The sequence below is a fragment of the Agrilus planipennis genome, unplaced genomic scaffold (genome assembly GCF_000699045.2).
Source record: "Agrilus planipennis isolate EAB-ADULT unplaced genomic scaffold, Apla_2.0 scaffold68, whole genome shotgun sequence".
NCBI lineage: Eukaryota > Metazoa > Arthropoda > Insecta > Coleoptera > Buprestidae > Agrilus > Agrilus planipennis.
Window position 1 is genome coordinate 1,267,974 of NW_020439033.1, and position 21,387 is coordinate 1,289,360.

Consider the following 21,387-nt stretch of genomic DNA (forward strand, 5'->3'; position numbering starts at 1 on the left):
ATAAATTTTCCTTTTTCATTTGCTCCGTGTAGCAAATATCACAAATCCAACAAGGCAACTATACAGAAAGTAGGAAAAAGTTATTTCTTAAGAAAACGATTTTTACGTGACACTGAATATTATCCTTTAACACAAAATATTACGTAGAAATAATTTACTAATAAACAAAATAATTACTACTAAACAATAATTACTTAGTAAAATTATTAGTGAAAACTTGGATTTACTAAAAAGTATTTAGTTACTAATTAAGAGTACTTAGTTATTAATTTTTATTGTAAATTAATTTTTTAAAGTCGACAATAATGCGTTTGTAAAGATACAGAAACGTTATCATTTATAATAACGAATTATAGCTCCATTGTAACATTTGTTTGAAATTGTCCCGGCGCCTCCACCAAAATTTTAATAAACTCATTTAATAAATAGTGTTAACGTTTTTTAACATGTCAAAATTGAGATTAATACAAGTTACCAAATCAATTCTACTATTTCTTCGGCAAATTCCGTCATTTACAATCGAAATTTGTAATTTTTGCTTTGTCATAAAAATTTAGTTTTCTACGTGTATGATGCGTTGTATATGCATGTAGATATTATGTTGTAAATTGCATTTTAATTGTAAATAAAATATAAATTAACATTGCTAATTACATCTACATGGAAAAAACATAATTTAAAGATGAAAATTAATCAAGCTACTTCAATTAAACCTCAATTATAGCTCAATTATAACATTTGTTAGAAATTGTCCCGGCGCCTTCACCAAAATTTTAATATATATTTAATGTACGATATATTTTCATAAATACTTTATTTTCGGTATTAAAACAATGGTTTACAATTAAAATTAAATACTCTTAACAGCTGCAAACAATATCTAATGTGTACGGATTTCCAATCATTTTATATCTTTAAAAATATTACTAATTGTAAATAATAATTAGTTGTTTCTACGCAGAGTTGAAATGTTATTTCTGGTTATTTTTGTCTTTTTACATTATTCGTCTTATATCATGTTCAAGTAGTTTTTAATACTAACCTGAGATTATAATATTTTTATCGTTTATAAGTCAAACTGATTAAAGCTTTTCTAAAAAATCGCCTCATTATTTTAGAAAGCAGTGACCCAATTATGGAGTAATTGAAGGGTAATTTTGAAGGGTTGACGCAAAAGATCATCATTGCTGATATCATATATTCAAATGCTTGTTAAAACAAAAATTTAAGAAACAATTGGATACTTGATTTCTAAATAAGCTTCTCAGAAACGTCAATATCAAAAATTTCCGGTTAGAAAAATATAAAAGTTTAAATTATCATTTTTCAGAATAGATTCATTGATTATTGTACTTACTAAGACATTATTTTATTGGCAGGTACCATATACAAATACAAAAAATTAACCCTTAACATTTATGTATGATTTAAATACAACACGATAAATCATTTTGAAATACCTGAGAACCTTTTTGTAATATATTAGGATAAAATTTCGAAAACTTTTTATGCTTTGCTAGCGGTCCTACCCATGTCTTGTATATTTTAGTAAAAAAAACCGAAACATCAGTTTAAATCTTTGAATTTCCTTGAATTAAAATTATTAGATGATAGTAAAGAATGTTTGATTATGATTAAAATATAGCTATATTATCATTTATATTAGGCGATACAGGGAAGAAAATGCAAAACTCACCGTTGGGTTAATCTTTTTTTAAAAGTCGGAAAAGAAGAACAAGCACGAATATGCAATAAATGAAACTGGATGAACACTATACGTATTATACATAATACTACATGAAAGTAATTGAAATTAAAAAAGGGGAAAATAGTACATTACCAGCGAAACTCATAAAGTGTTTTTGATGACAGTAAGCACATACAACTCACCTGTTGATGCAGATAGAGTAAGATAAATTGTTTCAACTCAGTTACTTACCCGCGTTTATATACAGGGTCGACGAGACGCCGGCGCCGAAATGAAAGATGACGTGACACAGCTAATAAACATTTCCTCAAGACACGTTTTTGGCTGTTTTTGTAGATTACGAAAAATATCATCGTTACAGATATTAAAATTAATAAAAAGAACTTAATTGTTTTTCGTTGTAAAGAATTTTCGTTACATAGAGTAAGTAATGTAGGCAAGAGCCGGTCGGACTGTCACATTGAAGGAAACCCCAGGGATGAACGAGAGGGTTCACAAAAATTCTACCCCTTTTTCTCGAAAATGTACAATCTTGAAGACCGCTTACATTTCTCACAATAAGATAAAATAATACAACCCACTTAAATTTATAATCCCAAAGGCCATAGGACCATAAGCATGGTGAATCGGCCCCAGAGGAATATCTGGGTAATTTTTTCAGGGGATATTGATACTAATGAGATACGTTAATTTTGAAAATTTTAGACCTCTATTTTGGTTTTTGAATAAATTCAAAAAAACGAAAAATCAGAAAATAATTTTTTTCTCAAAAACGGCTTAATCGATTTGATTGAAATTTATACACGTTATGGAGGTTTATAAGGGCTATAATAGGAAAACATAACAGCTCATAATCTTTATAATAAACATTAAAAACAGGCATTTTTTACCGAAATTATTTTTTTTCTTTATGATAATGTTCTAGAACAATTTTGAAATAAACTTTTTAATATCGAATAAGCTCTCAAATTCTTAAATCGATCAAAAAGGTACGCCATATTGAAAAACGATAAAAAACGATTTTTTTTATATAAAAATCGATTTACTTTACTGTTTATACTTTTGAAACAAAAGAAAAGCGGGTTAAATGATTAATTTTATAAGTGCAAATAACATCAAATATTGAAAACAATAGTGTAATTGTTTTTTTAAGTCAAAATATTAAAAAAAGGAATTATAAACTATATTTAGATAAACCAAAAGATGACTCATTAATGTTAGTGATAGTCAACTATTTTGAATTTGAATTTGATAGTCTGGACATAGATCGAAAACCGAAGTAACGAGATAATACATCTTTTTCAAATGATTGTATCACTTGTTCACAATATTTTGAAACTAACTGCTCATTTTCTAATTGTAAAGTCGCTGATATCAATTTGTTTGAATTGTCGGTACGGAGTTTAAGTAAAAATACAATAAGAGCTTGAGTTACAGTACGAGTATCTGTATTTCTCATGATTCAATCATCCATCTTATCGAGCAGTGTAGAGTCACACTCAACAGCAAAGCTTTCCCTAATTTTAGTTAACTCTGATGATCTCAAAATGCTCCAATTACAATAAACTTTTATTAGGTAGAGATCTTCTTCATAAAAGCGCTTATTTATCAAATGATCTTTACAGCATCGATTTCCATTGGGAATGAAAATCCGTCGCTTAATTATGAACTACATACGAGCATCTTGAGGAANCCAACTTGATTTCGTATTAGTTATTTTTAATTAATAACAACGATTAAATTAAAAAAATCTATAATAAAAGGTGATAGTTTTCAATTTTATTTTAAATAATCTGTGGCGTGTTATACAGGTTTGAAGAAAGGATAATTAACATGAAATTCTGATTAATTAAATATTTAGAAATATCAAAAAACAATATCTTGAAATGATTGCAACTTTAATAGTTTATTTTCATTGTTTAATGAATTATGCAACAGTTTCGTTGTTGCACGTTTAATCTAGTATTTGAACTTGTTACCGTTTAGAGAAGGAATCAATTTACAGAATACAATATTACTATAAAATTTCACACTAATCTAAGTGGCTTCATACGTATGTACATACGTTGAAAGTATTTACTGTGTTTACACTCGTGCCTTTTTAACCAGTAAAGGTATTAAAAAAATGTATGCTTTATTTTGTAGTGTTAAATAATAGTATTAGGTGGTAATATCCTTTTTCTTCTAAAAAACAAAAAGTTTTCAAATTTTGCCATGTTTTATCTTACAATGGTGAAATGCCAAAAGAGAGGGAGATCTAGCTTTGTATAATTTCATAATTTCACGGAACGTTCGTACTAAGGGAAATTCCCACGGATTTTAATAAAACTTTCAGCCCTTTTTCGTCGAATCGAGATAATCCTCTACAGATGTTTAATCATTCGTTATTTTCATGGCAATTTTATTTTTTTATTTTTGGTCTTAAACCAGACGTACAAGCAAGAACTGATAAATTCTAGCAAAATAACACCTTGAAGTTTTGCCATTTGTTTAATAAACACCCTGTATGTAAACGACATATTTACAATATCATTTATGATCCTCATTTTTCATGCAACAAAAGTAAAAAAAGACCCTTATTTACCATTCGAGTATAAAGCACCAACCACCACCCCTGAAAAAACTTCCTGATTAACCCAGCATCACATCATTTCTGAATCAGGATGTCCATTTGTAATAAATACTTCGCCCAAAAACCACCCCCATCACTTTTATTCCTTTCGTTAAAAAAATGATACTAAAAAAGGTGTATACGTATCTTTAAAGTGTCAAAGTTTCACACGACGTATCATCCTTAAAGGTCTATTTGTTGTTAATACATCGCCGAAAGACCAACCCCCTACTCTTTACTTATCATTATTGGGGAACTTAAGTAAATTTATGGTTAACATCTTACTCGGGCGAAAAAAAAGTGTAACGTTAAAATGGAATTGTGAGATATAAACCATTGTCTAAAACTGCAATTAAGTAAGTTACAATTACGTGCTGTCGTATTAAATATTTATCCGAGTCAGGAACTCTGTTTGGTGGAGTGTAGGGTAAAAGAGCTAATTTAGAATTACGTCCTTACCACGATAAACTTGAACCGTCGAAAAAGGGAGGAGAGATAACATTCAGGCGACAAAATTTAATTCATTAATAATTCATTAGATAACTTTTAAAAATTAAAAAGGAAAAATTTAAGATCAAATCAGAACCTTGTCTAAAGACATTTTGTAACCTATCCAGTTCTTAAAAAAATACCGATGGGTATTCCTACATTTTAACAATTGAAATGAAATTCGAAATTTCTTCACAATTTTATTGCTAAATTGCATGCTGTATCAGTTAAGTAGTCAGAAAACGAGAAGGTAGGGCGTCAGACTGTAAATTTCGTAAGGGAAACTAACTTTTACGGAACCATTTAGAATTTTGCTCTTTTTATGTGGTCATATGAGTGTTAAAGATAAAAGATTGAAACCACGTCTATAATAAATTAAACTTGGTTTACATATGACCTAATGACGAGTTATGAACCGAGAATATGCATATTCTATCACGTGCGTCATCAAACACGTTCAAAAATTCGTACAAATAGATACCTTCACTTAGGGTTGCCATCCGTCCGGGTTTCCCCGGATTTGTCCTAGTTTAGAGGGCATCCGGGGAGCGTCCGGGGGGGCTTCATTTGTACTCCGGGTTTAAAAATTTAAAGTCCTAGGCCGCCCGCGAAGATATTTAAAATGTGGCTTTAAGGTGATACAAATGAGTATAGTTTTGGGTTATTTTACGTTTTAAAAAGTTGATAATAATGTAACTTACATTACAGTAAGTCTAAACTTTAAAAATGTTCAGTTTTGTTGCTTAAGATTTAAGAAGACTAAATTTAGTTCATATTCTGTTAAGAGATATTTTGTTATATAGGTAAATGGCTGCTAATAAAAATTTAAAGAAACTAATTATTATTCAGTTAAAAGNTTCATTTTTGTGTAATTTTTACCATCATCTATGAAGTAGATATTAACTTATCAATTTATATTTTATTTTAATTGACTCTACATTAACTGTTTTCTAATTTCGTATAGTAGAAAAATACTTCCATTCTATTTTTTCTCTTAGTTACATATTATTTCAATGTGCCAAGTCTTGTTTTCTTACTTGATCTTTTAGCTTATCTGTATGGTATTATTATTACCTATTGCTTAATTGCTTATTTATTAGTCATTGACATTCAGATCAATTGTTCCACTACATCCTTAAGGTCTAAGACAATGAGGAAATATTTTCATATCAATGTAATCGTCAATAATTTCTTTAATTTTTTCACAAGTCAGCTTAGGCCATTTTAGCTGGAATCCGAAATTTTTCAATTTGCTCCCGTCTAAACGTAAATGTTTGTTTAAAAGTAATTCAGGATCCATATGAGGTGATAGAGGCGTATTTTCAATTCCATCAGCTCGGCAAGCTTCTGCCCATGGCCCCAGGTGTTTATCATTTGCTTCATCTGCAGCTGCAGCAATGTCCACGACTGACGATAACATATTTCCATAATAACCCACATTTATATGAAAAAGATCAATGAGAAGATCAGAAATTGATCCTTGGTTTGAATTTGAGTCATCTACCACATTAAATACCTACAAAGAAGAAAATTATTTTAAAACCCAGTTTTTTTTTTTATTTACCAAGTATATTTATGTTTTGTTCGATGTATTAAAAGAAGAATGTACCTAATTTCCAATTATAATGGTAATTAGCTAGCACATCTTTTGGCAATATGGTATTGTTTATTACAAACATATTACATATGTATGTAAGATAATACTATGTGTCATAAGCGTAAAATTAAATCAGAACATACCTTTTATCATTCTTCAAATACCTACCACCATTCAAATTATCTTATCTTATCTAATAAATGAAGTTAAAGGGGTTGTTACGTGCCTATTACCATAATTTTGTTGTTTAAAGTACGATTTAAGTTTAATTAAATTGTTAAAAAAAATTGTATAATGCATAAAAAAAATTATAATACGCCATCATTTTTTCATAGTTTTATCTATCTATCTTCTTAACGTACCTATACATCACAACAGGACGCTATTAGCTATTTCAAGATCAAATTTATGTAGCTTCGCTTTAGTAATCTACGCAACAAGGATGTACAGGTCACAAATGTACATCCGTGTCCAACCCTGTCGAGCCAAATAATTCTGTGTACTAAATTGCGTTTTAAATGGCCCCCAGCGACTCATATCCGGATCGATTTATCTTCCATTAAGGCTCCTACGTGCCAAATTTCATTGAAATCATAAGAGACGTTTACAAAAAAAAGATTAATCACTTCATTTCTTATAAAAATAAACAATTTTTGTGGTAGAAAAACGGCATATTAAAGTGTCCCCGATAGGAATCAGTGTCTCGAATCTTTTATTTGAAAGAGACATTTAACGAGCGGTAAACGAGACACTTTAGTCTTCGATTCTTTAGCCACCTTCAGAATTGACATTGACAGTTTGGTAACCTCAAATCTAACAATAAATATTTTTGTTTTTTATTAAAATTTGTCTCCTGATTTCGCCGTAAATTGTTTAATTAAATAATGGGATAGTGTCAGTGAACAGTGCAAGAATGTTTCGTGCATTTGATGCATGCTGTGATAATGACGAAGATGTTTCTCCTCCTAAGTCACCAAGAAGAGATCTTGGAAATAGTTCAGATGAAAATTCCTGCCAAATGATTGTAATTTACTCATATAAAATCAAATGATATTGTATAGTATTTTTAGTATTAATATTTTGTAGATCGATAATTCTGAAAATGTTTTGAAAATAATGAGGAATTTATACTATCACAAAGAGATGTGCGATGTCTATCTAAAGATAAGCAACAAAGAGTATGCTGCTCATAGGCTAGTTCTTTGTGCTTCAAGTGACGTTTTTCAGGTATACTCATTATTAAATAACTGGCATGTTCATTTATACAGAAACGCAACACTGAGATTTACAACATTGCAGGCTATGCTTATGAAACCAGAATGGACTGAATGGAGAGAAAGTAAAATTGAACTAAAGGAATTGCCACAATGTGAAAATGTTTTTCACTTATTTTTGGAGTACCTCTACACTGGTAGAATTCTTATTACCCATACAAATGTTATTGCAATTTTAGCCCTTGCAGATAAATATATAGTAAAGGTAAAAAAGACTACAATCTACAGTAATTTGGTAGAATATGTAGATAAAATCAAAAAACATTTTAAAAAAATATTAAAATAATTTTTATGCTTTTACAGAGCTTAACAAGATTATGTCTTAACTATATGAGCAAGCATATACCACATGCTGCTAATCATAATCAGCTTTTTTCCTGGCTTCAATATGCTTTAAATTGTGGTCATAAAGAAGTTGCTATCATGTGTCAAAACTATATAAAATGGAACTTTGAAGCTGTAGCAAACACACCAGACTTCAGTAATTTTGAACCAGAAATATTCAGTAATTTATTACAACAAAACGATTTGCTCATTTATAATGAAATGGTTCTGTTCAATTGCGTCTCAAGATGGTTAGATTTGCAAGAGATTCGCTTGAAACAGTTGGGTTTAGAACAGAATGAAGTTGACAAACATATGCTAAATTTAGTAGAATCAATAATGCAATCAATTAGATTTACAATGATGTCACCTGCAGAACTTGCAGATTTAATTTTACTGCCGCTCGTGAAACGATACAGTTCGTTTTTTTTGGATAAAATGGCTTTAGGAATGGCTTATCATTTTGGTACACTTAAAGGAGACAAGGAAATCGACCCAGTGCAATTCACGCCGAGGCTTTACACTTGTGACAGATACAGCACAATACTCTCCATAGAAAAGGTGAGAGATTTACCGAGTTATCATGTTTCAACGTTTGTATTTTCAACTCACATGTCTACTTGTGAATCCGACTCTGATAAGATAAGCGAGTGGACTGTTGACGTTTATCCAAAAGGTGTGTGGTTTAAGAAATGTTTATTGATAGTGTGGCAAGGTACTCTGGAAGTTCCAGAAGAAATTAAACCCACAGTTAGGTTATCACTGACATGTAGGGAACCAAAAAAAGAAGACTTTAAAGTTCGTGTTGGAATACTTCTTTATGGATTACAAGGAGGTGTTCAACACGTACTGCAAGTGGTGGAAAAAGAGTGTTATTTCAACCCGACAAATAAAATTATGGTAGTTGATGATCTCCTGCCATTTGAAGAACTCAATCCACCGACAAGTAAAAGCCACAAATATAGGAGTCCATACCTTATAGGTTCGGATCAAAATGAACTGAAAATAAATCTAATTATAACGCCACTTTCATCATTATAATTTTGAAAGGAATTATACCCATTTAGTTGTTTTTTGCTTAGTGTATAGAGTGTAAGATCTAAAATTTGTTATGAATAAAACAAATAATTTTATTAGTTTTTATAAAATATTTTTTGTTTTATTCACAAAATTATGTTTATTGCAACTTCAAACAAGTATTCAATAATCAAAAATATATTTAAGTCTCTTAAAAAACGTTAAGTAAAAAAGTATCGTTACTGAATTTATAATATAAATGAGTACATATTATACAAAAGTAATGCTGATTAAAAAAGTAGAAGTATGAAAAAAGGCAACAAAGGCAACCTAATAAGTACATTGCTGAAATTATTATAGAGTTAGTTATTTATCACAAAAAATAAGCGTTAAAATTATTTATCAATCACATTTCAATTTTTTTTGTATAAAATTTTTTAAGATTTAACACCGAAAAAAATGTTTACTGGTGCGCTTTAAAATAACTAGTAATTGTTTAAAGAATAAGTACAGACAGCGTCGAAAACGCCACCTGTGATATTTTTTATAGTGTCATACAAAAAAATCAAACAGGCGTTCTATTGAGCTGATCTAATAAATGGAATACTAAAAACTAGAAATTCCACTGAGAAATGTATGCTTTTATATGGAACTTCAGGCTTTTAGTGTTTTACCTAAAAGTTAAAAAATATATAAACTGTTTACTATTCCTTCATTTTTGTGTAATTTTTACCATCATCTATGAAGTAGATATTAACTTATCAATTTATATTTTATTTTAATTGACTCTACATTAACTGTTTTCTAATTTCGTATAGTAGAAAAATACTTCCATTCTATTTTTTCTCTTAGTTACATATTATTTCAATGTGCCAAGTCTTGTTTTCTTACTTGATCTTTTAGCTTATCTGTATGGTATTATTATTACCTATTGCTTAATTGCTTATTTATTAGTCATTGACATTCAGATCAATTGTTCCACTACATCCTTAAGGTCTAAGACAATGAGGAAATATTTTCATATCAATGTAATCGTCAATAATTTCTTTAATTTTTTCACAAGTCAGCTTAGGCCATTTTAGCTGGAATCCGAAATTTTTCAATTTGCTCCCGTCTAAACGTAAATGTTTGTTTAAAAGTAATTCAGGATCCATATGAGGTGATAGAGGCGTATTTTCAATTCCATCAGCTCGGCAAGCTTCTGCCCATGGCCCCAGGTGTTTATCATTTGCTTCATCTGCAGCTGCAGCAATGTCCACGACTGACGATAACATATTTCCATAATAACCCACATTTATATGAAAAAGATCAATGAGAAGATCAGAAATTGATCCTTGGTTTGAATTTGAGTCATCTACCACATTAAATACCTACAAAGAAGAAAATTATTTTAAAACCCAGTTTTTTTTTTTATTTACCAAGTATATTTATGTACCAATGGGTTTGTTAATGTAATAGATATACTTACTTGTCCTACAGAATTGCTATTTTGACATACAAACCAAATAGCTCGACATAAGTCTTCAACATGAAGAGTATTGAATCCAAGATCAGCATTCCATAATAATTTCATAGTTTCCCCCAATTGCTTATAAATGGCTGCTCCCAATATTCGTGGAGTAAGTCCAGTCTTATCACCAATGCCATACACAATGGCCGGTCTCAGTATAACATAATTTAAATTTTCAATATTTTTAATCTCATCTTCTGCCTTAAAAAATTGAATCAAAGTAAACAATTTAAGAAAAAGCAGGGGAAAAATAAATAATAATTTACCTTTTTTTTCCATGCTGCTATCATTGTCCATGGTTGTGTCTGACTATCCTCTTTATGGGGTGTCTTTTCTGAAGACATCATTTGACCAGAGGAAATTTCAACATAACATTTAACTTGCTTAAGGGCAGCTTGAGAGGCGCAATTAATGCTCAATTTCAAAATTCCTTCTTTATAAACTGGATCTGTATGTCCCAGTTTGGTTTCACCAGCACAATTTATCACATAATCCCAACAGTCTACTTGAGTAGATGAAGCAAATGCATTTTTACAAGATTCTGCACAAAATATGAAAATACATTTTACATGTAGTATGATCACATCCTTTTACATATGCTATCTTACACCTTAACACTTACCATTGTTAATTAAATTTGCACTTTTAAATTCAACAATGGGGTTGTTAAATAATTCCTGATGTCTAGAATTTAACCACGCTACTTGAGGAGGCACTTTGTCAACGATTCTTACAAATTGTACCAAGTTATTGGTAATTAAAAAATCTAATAAATTTCTTCCAATGAAACCACATCCTGCATAAGAATCAATTCTGGTAAAATTCTAAGAAATGAATATTTTATTGCTTACCGCCTAAAATAAGTGCAGTACGTTTTTCCATCTTAACTGCAAATAACTAATAAAGTAGCAACACTATGTTATTATCACAGACTTTCTTTATCAATGAAAAATTATCTTAACCTAACCTACGCTGACATCCGCTGGTACCACATGGTATTGTTCTCTTCTGTATCTCGCTCTTTGTCAGAGAAGAGATCTTTGTCTATCTTGTTTATTGGCTTTGGTTCATTGGTAAAGTATATATTGTCCAATGGTCAGTTTGGAATGAAATGATCTTTCAGAAAATTTTCTTTCCAATTTTATTAATTACATATAATAGACTAGTCACTTTCTAAATCATTTCGTCTATTATTGCAATATTTGAAAGTTTTGCCGGACTTTTTCTTTAGGAGTATTGCATAGTAATCTAACAAATACTTGTACGTATTTTGGGTTGCCTGGATCTACATTTTTAAATTAACCGCTGAACTTTTAGTTCATATATCGAATGGTTAACTGCTTACGATGAAATAAATAATAACTGTACCTTCAAGTTAATTCTATATTTTTCTAAAACTCCATTGGTATTAGGTCAGTTGGTCACAATTAGTAGATATTGGTCAAACCTAAGAGTTTGACCAATGGCTTTAGGCAAACCACGGACTACATTTTTTCTAAAATTAAATTTCAAAATATTCTAATGGTAGTTGAATTCGAAAACCTCTTTCGAGACTAACTGTTGCACTACCAAAGTAATTATTTGTTGCTACTTAATATTTGATTACATTAGTAGTTTTATAATGGTTTCTGTACATTGGGTTGCCTATACAATTTATCGCAAATAGAAAAATATAAATTATCATCCCTAATCTAATCTACGTAGGAAAACTACAATATAAAGATGAATATTCGACAATTTACTTTAATGAAACTGGAATTGTAGCAAACCTATAGCCTTTGTTCTAACTTGTCCCGGCGCCTCCACGAAATTTTTAATAAATTTTTTTATTAATTGCTGATAATGTATTTATATATTATAATCTTCATAAATGTCTTATTTTAAGCATTAAAATAGTAGTTCACAAGATTAACCGTCCACAACGGCCCCCAACAACGTCAAATTTGATTCTTCATACAAGCAAACAAAGTTGTATAAATGCACAATACATAGAGTTAGATCCTTGAATCAATTTAATTAACGGAAGAACCATCGATTACAAATTTTCTAATTAATAGAAAAATTCAAATTTTTATGTCTTTTAAGATTTATTTCGTGCAAAAAGGATTAAAAATTAACATTAAGTACCTAGTACTCTTCGTAATACTTACTATGCAATACCTATTATAATGAAATTATGGAAAAGCCTGTCTTGATTTATTTTGAGCTTGTCCTGATATAAAAATGAATTAGCCTGTTATTTTTAATAGGATTTTGAGAAATATTCAGAAAATAAGGAAAACACAGAATAAATATTTCATAAAAAAAAACTATTAAGATACAATTATATACTCTTGATAATGACCGGTTAATAAGTCCAAACATTTGTCGAGAAGTCGAGATTGAATAAATAACTTGTTATAAATATACATACAGTGTAGAAGTCTTCCCGAAGTGAGCCAGTCCTCTAATATGAAATATTCTCAATCCCCACCCACTACACACCTCCTCAAATTAATGAGAAAAAATTTTTGTTGCTGCTGTCAGACCCCCGCCGGGAATCGAACCCGGGCTCTTTGGCTTTACGCGCCAATGTTTTGATTCCTCATTAATTTGAGGAAGTGTGTAGTGGGTGGGGATTGAGAATATTTCATATTAGAGGACTGCCTCACTTCGGGAAGATTTCTACATTGTATGTATATTTATATTCAGTATATAGTTACATTAGTTCGACGGATCTCTGACTAATCTCTGACAGTTTGTCGTTATTGCTGTTGTCATCTCTCGTAGCTTAGTGGTCAAAGCATTGGCGCGTAAAGCCAAAGAGCCCGGGTTCGATTCCCGGCGGGGGTGTGACAGCAGCAACAAAAATTTTTCCTCATTAATTTGAGGAAGTGTGTAGTGGGTGGGGATTGAGAATATTTCATATTAAATAACTTGTTATTACAAATTCTGGGAACCTCGCACCTACATCTAAAATTGTAAAAACTGCGTACACGTAGCAAACAAATTAATTTATTTATGGATATTTATAGCATACATAATTGACTTCATTAATGATGCTTTTAATTACCTTATACGCGTATAAAACTTAATAAGTTCCTTTTGCACAATTTCAGAATCGGCGACTTGAACATTTTACAACAACTAGGTACCCAATTTATTCGATTATACGAATGATGTTACATTCTCAGTTCAAAAAATTTATGTGGTTGTTAAGGTCATTAAAAACAATCGAAAATAAAAGTAACGATAATTATCAATTGAAAATTGTTCATGCTTCAAAATTTCCACCCACAACATTTTCCCAGGTAGCATTGCTAGATGTTCTACACTACTGTTAGTTGTGTTGGCAAAAAGAACGTAATATTCTCCTAAATAGTTATTCGTACACAATGTAAAGCATCTAATAGATAAATTTAACAGATCGTCTATTAAATGTGTAGATAGTGAAATGCGGTGACTTGCCTTACCTGCCGTAAATATTATTAAGTCTGCTGCTTTATATCGTCATTCGAGAAGGTACTGTATCTTATCAGGTTTTTTCCTCAGGAAAACGTTTTTCATAAATGTATGAAACAAAGGAAAGTCAAATAATGCACGCCGACTTTAGGTAATATCCAACAGTTAATCGTCGTACTTCTGTCTGTTCATCCATGTGGTTATTCTAGGCTTATTAAAGTCAGCGATACACTATCAGTTTTGTACATCGCAATGCAAGAACCGCGACAAGATGTTACGAAAAAAAAGTCTGTCAATTTAGATGAAGCTATAGAAATGACCGGTAAGCTTTATTTTATTAAGTTATTACAATAACACTAACTTTTGATAGTATCAAAAACTGGCTCTCAGTGGACACTAACGGAAATAACTGACGATAAACGTAAAAGTACAATGCAAAACATTCTGGTTGCATTTGGCTAATTTAACTTTTTTTTTTTTAATTAATTAATGTTTCCATTTTTTTTGTGATATTTACAAAACCCAAATTTTGTGGAAATTAACATTGAGTTTTATTTGTAAAATGAACTATGAGTTTCCATTAAGTTAGCTTGTAGGTATGGCTCGTCATAAATTATATGATATAGGTACGTAATCCTTAACTACATTTATTTTGTTATCTATTTTATGGCATCTACATGCAACAAAATTCTACAGCATTATGCTGGTGGTAATTAATTTGTAAAATGTAGGATGAAAATAAAAAAAAAACGCTCAATTTTTTTAAAGAATACGTGACGTAATATACAAAGTAAAAAGTAATAGGTACGTTGAATGTGAACATGAATGGCACACATTTAAACTTTTGACGGGTTCCTCAATTCTTTCCCTGAGTTATTTACAAAGGATCGAACCATTCTGAACTGATGCCGTTCTGATTCGGGCCTAATGGCGGTCGTCGTTTGGACTTGCTTCCTAACGTCTCGCTAGCACAATGAAGTGAACCAAGCATCGGAGATTGAAGAACCTCTGAAGCTTGCCACTCGTGCTAGCGAAACGTTAGGAAACAATTTCAATCGACGACTGCCTTTAGACTCGAATCAGAACCAGCGTTGCCACGTTCAGTAGATAGAATTATCGCACTCTTTAGGAAAAATTATCGTATTAACATCAAGAATATCGTACGTTATTGCGCATGCGCATCGGAGTAATAGTCTAGTGGTGGGAGTATGAATTTTTAAAGAGAGTCTGTGTACCCCAGTGGTTTTCTCGGTTCCATTATACCATCAATAGATGACACTATAAAAACTTTCCTGACAGGCTAATAACTTCAAATAGAAAAATGAATTTCGGACTGAATTTTAAACATTTTGGAAGAAAGTTCTTTTTTTAGAGTCCATAAACAATTAAATTTTATTAAATGTATACAAATAAACAACTTTTCAACATATATTTATATATCTATGCATATAGTGTATATATTTTAACATTATAAAATTGTACTTAANCATTTACGTTTACCGCTAGCATCTAGTTTTTTGGGGACAATCCATACGGGTGAGCTGTAGGGGGAAATGCTTGGTCTTATAATTTTGTTATCTAAAAGCATCATCACCATTATTCTTATTATTATTTTTATAAAGATTATTCGAATTAAAACGAGATAACATTTCATCAGTGATCTCAAATGTATTGCATCCCCCATTCATTTCAGTACACTGACTTGTAAGTAAAAGTCCGTTAACGGTAGCTAGTTTAGCAAAGAGAAGCTCTTAGGATCTACCTGAGAAGCTTTCGAGAATCAAAAGAGCCGAGTTTGCCCGACTCTGTTGTAAATTAGAGAGAATTAGTATTTTTATGAAGTGAAAATGTTCAAATGACCATTTGTTCTATTAACAAAAGATTTTAAGGAGGTAGAAAAACAAGGCAACAGGTTAGCAGAAACAGATATCGTAGTCCCACTACATATTACTATTTGAAAAAATTTTTTTATCCCATAAGCACGAATTATCGTACGTTTAATAGAAATTTGAATTACGATATCGTACATCGTATTTGAAGCAAAATTATCGTATGTCCCCATAATTATCGTACAGGCTGGCAACGCTGATCAGAACAGCATCAGTTCATCTACTGACCGCGAAAGCCTTTACCAATTTATCGAGTCATTCTATTTTAGGTCAGCATCTAGGAGAAAATATATCTAAAGAAGTTCATTATTGCAGGTAGGCAACTTAACCTGGCCTAGCCTAACCGTGACATAGACCATAAATTTCGCCTTTTTGCAAGCTCAAAGTTGTATTTTAACATTTTATAATGATATGGATTTGTAAATGTGTGAAAACCCACACTGATCCGTTATGAATATCGTTATGTTACGTTACAATTAAGGCATTGAATAGTTACTATCAATAGGTTAAGAAAAAGGCAAATATAAAAAGAAGGAATATGATACAAAACAAAAGGATGACTCGTTTGCTTTTATTTTTTTAGGCTTCTTTTACACATGTTGTAATTAAGAAAAGAACGCATTTACTAAAACGTTAAATACCTACATATATGTATATATGTACGTTCACAAAACAAGTCAGTTATTTGCTTATAATTGTAAATTAGTCAGGGCGATTGTGCGTAAAAGGTAACGCTGGTAAACATATTTGTTGACATAGCTTACACGTCGTATACTATACCAAAATAAGTGAAATATATATCTAAATTATTATTATTATTATTAGATATTATTGTTATTATTATAGCTACGTTAGATACGTCTAAAAAATATTAGAATAAACATAAATGAGTAAAAACGAGCATAAAAAGGAAGATTTGAAAAGTTACCAAACTTTTACCTTAACTTTATCAACTAAATTCATCTTTAGTTTACAAATACCTTTCGAAAAACAACCAACTCTACTTTTATTAGGTAGTACACATCGTTATAACCGTTTTCTTTTTTCGAAGGTTTTGGATTATTTAACGTTTTCGTCATCCTTGTTGCTGGTGGATGTCTAATGTGCGTTATAATGGAAACAATGGGTATGATGTTTGTATCTCCGGCAGCGCAATGTGACTTAGATTTAGGAATAAACGAAAAGGGAATTTTAAATGCAATCAGTTTCCTGGGAATTGTGTTCACATCGAATATTTCGGGTTATATAGCCGACACTCATGGCCGAAAAAAAACACTTGTAGCCAGTTTATTATCAAGTTTTTGTGTTACTGTAATTTGCGTATTTGTTGCGCAGGATTGGCTTTTTATTCTACTAAGGTTTATAAATGGTGCCTTGTAAGTATTCACTAATTTTTTTTTTAACTATTATTCTAATTTTTAACCAGTAACGCAACTACTACTCATAAAGTACCTATACCTACTTAACGCTTAACTTAATTGATGGCGTTTGTATCATTTTAATGAGACCTTTTAAGAAATTAGGACTTGTCATGTCTTTTAGTGGACATTCAGCGTTTCATTTATAGGGTTGTTCGGGAAGTCATTTCGTTTTTTTTTTGGTGGAAATGAAAGACAGTTTTCGTATATATATTGAACGTTCTGGTCCAACACCTTTTGCCATCTTTCTAGTAGTAGCATAATTCCACGCTCATAAAATTTTTGGTCTTTGCTGGCAAAAAACTGATCGAGGGGGTTTTCGACCTCCTCATTTGACGTGAAGGTTTTACCGTCTAAAAAATTTTGGAGTGATCGGAACAAATAATAATCCGATGGTGCCAGGTGTGGAGAATATGGTGGGTGTAGCACTGTATCCCATTCAAGCTGTAAAAGCTTTTGCCGAGTGATCAAACTTGTGTGAGGTCTCGCGTTGTCTTGGTGAAACACTACACCTTTCCTGTTGATTAGTTCTGACCTTTTCTGTTGAAGTGCATCATTCAGTTTGTCCAGCTGATGACAGTAGACTTCCGAATTAATCGTTGTGTTATCCAATAAAAGCTAAAAAAAAAACGATTCCTTTAAAATCCCACCAAACAGACAGCATCACCTTTTTTTGGTGAATATCGGCTTTGGAAATGGTTTGAGCCGGTTCATCTTTTTTGCTCCATGACCTCTTGCGTTTGACGTTGTTGTATTCAACCCATTTTTCCTCCCCAGTGATGATGCGCTTCAAAAACGGATCATTTTCGTGACGTTTGAGAAGCGAATCGCACACGTCATTGCGGCGACACAGATTTCTCTCTGTGAAAACATGGGGAACCCATACATCGAGCTTCGAGGATAATCCCAGGCCTTTCAAGTGGTCATAAACTGTTGAATTTGTTAAATTTAACCTCAACCCGATCTCACGCCGGTTCACATCAACTAATGCCTTTATCGCGTCTTTATCAGCTTCAACCGGCCTTCCCGAACGTGGTGCATCTTCGACATCAAAATTGCCGGATCGAAATTTAGCGCGATAAGCCACATCTTCTCCATACACATCAGTCAATTTCTTTTTGGCTTGAACAGCATTTCTACCCTTTCTGTAGTAAAACAGTAAGATATGTCGAAAATGCTGCTTATCGCTCTCCATATTTAAAAGGGCACCAACCAAAAACTACTGCATAGAATTAATTGGAATTTTTCACACACAAGCCTTGCTATATGAGCTCTCAAAGCATATAAAAATTATACGGCTTAAATGTGAAGTTGGGTGCAAAAGAATACAATTAAATCCTCTGTCGGGAAAAAACGAAATGACTTTCCGAACAACCCAATAGTTGTCAATTTCAATTACTTAGCATAACCCAAAGTTCAAAATCCCATTTCAACAAAAAAATTTTGTATTTGGCAATAACTTTAAACTAAACCAGGCAAATGCCAAAGCAGTAATAGTCTCACGTTCTTAAGGCCTTTTGCCTTACCCATATCCATCAATTTGCACCACGGTGTAATCTAGATCGGCGAAACTGTGGAACAGACCATCATTTTAGTGGGCTGTTGAGAGTGAAGTATACGAGAAAGCTTATTCCTCCTTCGAATGCTTGTTTTTTATTCCCGTCGTCTTTCGTATTCGGTTGCTAATCATATTTAAATGGACCTAAATCATGTCGATTGAAGTTGTGAGACTCTTCACCTCATTTTTCATGCCAAACTTGTATTATGTATGTAAGTTACGAAATCAGTAACTTAATGAGGGGTGGAGATTTTAAGGTTATGAAATCAAACAATGCTTGATGCAGTAAAACAACTGTAATAACAAAACATAATTACAGATTAGCTGATGCTAATAAACTATTTACAAAGTGCTTATAACTAATTAACCAACCTGATTCAATACAATTGTCATTAACCTAAATTAGCAATATTTAATTCACACCCTTTATACGCGTGGCCTAGTTCCTCACACTCACACTCCTTCCAAGTCAAGTCACTAACTGTCTCCTAGATGGAGTTAGATGACTAAGTTTGGCGGCACGTTCAAACTTACATGTATTCATATCGAAAATGCCCCTAATATTTTGGTTTCTGAACTGGTCAATTCATGCACAATGATTCTGAATTATGATAAGTTATTTCATTAATTCCCATTTATTCCACAACTGTATCACCAAATACTTAAGCGTTCTTTTTTACTGTCATGCACCTAATTTCTTTATAGAATAAGTGGTGCTTCTTCCACAGTGTACGCATACGCAGGAGAATTCCAAGACAATTATCACAGAGCTACGGTCATTGCTTGGATTTCGACCTTTGTAGCAATGGGAAATATATTACTTAGCGGATTGGCTTGGATTATTTTGCCCTCGGAGTGGCGATTTGAAATATCGCTCATTGGAACGACGTTTCGTCCTTGGAGATTATTGGTCTTTTGTTACGGTTTATCAAGCCTTATATTTGGTCTGGCACTGTTGCTGTTTCCCGAAAGCCCAAAATTTTTAATGAGCAAAGGAAAGAAAAGGGAAACTTTAGATGTGTTACGAAAAATGTATTGTGTTAATAGGAGAAAAAAGGATTTTCCAATTGTGGGTGTTTTTTGGGAACAATCAGATGGCCCAACTGAACCGGAAAAGTCCAAGCCAAACTTTTTAAACAACTTTTTCTCACAGACGGTAGCAATTTTTAGCAAGAAGTATATTGTAAGAACAATCACAGTCTGCATTTTACAATTTGGAACGTTTGCCCTGTGAGTAAATGTTTATATATTTCAACAAGTGTAATAAGAAAACTAAATGTAAATTAACCACCAGATTTTATCGATCTCAATCTGACAAATCAACGGAAAACTAAAAAATTACTGAAATTTATATTTTGTTCAAACTAACATTGTAATACTTTATTGTATCTAGTGGAAGAGTACCGTTGGCTTACCTTGGATAGTACAAAATGTTTATCTACATTTTTAAACTTGTTTACACATTCATTAGGAAAACTTCACAAAACTAATAAAATACTTTCTTCCCGGATTCTTTTTAGATCTTCTGGATTAAATATGTGGTATCCAGAAATTCTGAATAAATTATCAACTTATGAACAGGAAAATGGTAGAACAAACATTACAATTTGCGATGCCATAGTTCAGCCCTCTTATCAACCTCGTAGAGAAACTCAGGTTAAAAAATAAATTGAAAGGAAAATTACGAAAATAGTTTTTTTTTTACATTTTTAGAATAGTACCACTTGTTCGGATAGCATTGACACAGATGTATTTTCAACGGCTATTATAACAGGCTCCGCCTTGGTTGGTGTTTATCTTCTAATAGGATTAGCAATCAACTTCGTCGGCAAAAAGAACTTGCTAGTTTCGATTTTGACAATTAGCACAGCGTCAGGTATAACCGCTCAATACATCATCGGATCGTCGATAATAAAAAGTTTGACGAGTGTCGTACTGGTGTCATCTACCTGTATTGGTGTCATAAATGCTATTTTGGTGGATCTTTATTCTACTCGAGTACGTGCTACAGCTTTAGCCATTTCTCTTATGTTTGGACGTCTTGGAGCAGTCACTGGTTCCCACGTAATTGGACCAATATTCTACCAGCTTTGCGATTACGCCTTTGTTATATTCACAGCTGTTTTCGCACGTAAGTAACGCTCTTCAAATTTCCTTTCTTTTTTAAAAGCTAACAAAATGATACTAGCAAGTTTTGAGGTAGAGCAATATCTTACTAAGGAGTATAATGGGCTAAATGGTGTGACAAAAATAATTGTTATAATATCACTCGCAACTCTTCGTCTTTTAACCCTCAAATTAAGTAGAACCGAAAAACTACGCGAAATTCCAACAAAAAAAAAATCGGTTGTCTGTAAAGTCGGTTTACTGACGATAATTGAACGTGACAACGTCATAAGAAAATACTGATGGAATGGTTTCATTTTTCAAAAGAAAATTTTAATTTTATTTGTTTGATAGATATTTTGTATGGATATAGAGGTGGAGGTAAATGGAAATGTATTATTGTATAGCAGCTGTCCACGCGGACGCATCGCTCACTCAAGTAGGA

General features: G+C 31.8%; 4 protein-coding genes across 5 annotated transcripts in view; 2 read left to right on the forward strand and 2 right to left on the reverse strand.

Annotated features, from left to right (window-relative positions):
• Positions 1-1,908, reverse strand: part of LOC108732832 (neuropeptide F-like) — a 41,222-nt gene extending 39,314 nt beyond the window's left edge. Inside the window, exon 1 of the mRNA XM_018463813.1 lies at positions 1,891-1,908. The gene's annotated coding sequence lies outside the window, so the exon portion shown is untranslated. The remainder of the gene's footprint in view (positions 1-1,890) is intronic.
• Positions 1,909-7,190: 5,282 nt separating this feature from the next.
• On the forward strand, positions 7,191-9,337 carry LOC108732843 (BTB/POZ domain-containing protein 17). 2 transcript variants are annotated; one of them, XM_018463825.1, is made up of 4 exons: positions 7,191-7,429; positions 7,492-7,632; positions 7,705-7,884; positions 7,983-9,337. In XM_018463825.1, exons 1-4 carry the CDS (start codon positions 7,319-7,321, stop codon positions 9,042-9,044), a joined length of 1,494 nt encoding a protein of 497 aa, XP_018319327.1. In that variant the 5' UTR covers positions 7,191-7,318; the 3' UTR covers positions 9,045-9,337. The 2 variants fall into 2 exon arrangements, with proteins under 2 accessions (XP_018319327.1, XP_018319328.1); XM_018463826.1 differs by having other exon boundaries at positions 7,341-7,429; positions 7,476-7,632.
• A 614-nt stretch (positions 9,338-9,951) lies between these two features.
• On the reverse strand, positions 9,952-11,685 carry LOC108732844 (uncharacterized protein PB2B2.11). The gene is made up of 5 exons (XM_025976628.1): positions 11,382-11,685; positions 11,153-11,326; positions 10,797-11,071; positions 10,489-10,731; positions 9,952-10,390 (listed from the first exon to the last, which is right to left on the reverse strand). Exons 1-5 carry the CDS (start codon positions 11,410-11,412, stop codon positions 10,010-10,012), a joined length of 1,104 nt encoding a protein of 367 aa, XP_025832413.1. The 5' UTR covers positions 11,413-11,685; the 3' UTR covers positions 9,952-10,009.
• A 2,132-nt stretch (positions 11,686-13,817) lies between these two features.
• LOC108732787 (synaptic vesicle glycoprotein 2B) overlaps positions 13,818-21,387 on the forward strand; it is an 11,161-nt gene continuing 3,591 nt past the window's right edge. The window contains exons 1-6 of the mRNA XM_025976624.1: positions 13,818-14,122; positions 14,181-14,293; positions 16,912-17,236; positions 19,542-20,066; positions 20,357-20,492; positions 20,550-20,967. Coding sequence (XP_025832409.1) covers positions 14,079-14,122; positions 14,181-14,293; positions 16,912-17,236; positions 19,542-20,066; positions 20,357-20,492; positions 20,550-20,967 — 1,561 coding nt within the window. The 5' untranslated portion in view covers positions 13,818-14,078. The remainder of the gene's footprint in view (positions 14,123-14,180; positions 14,294-16,911; positions 17,237-19,541; positions 20,067-20,356; positions 20,493-20,549; positions 20,968-21,387) is intronic.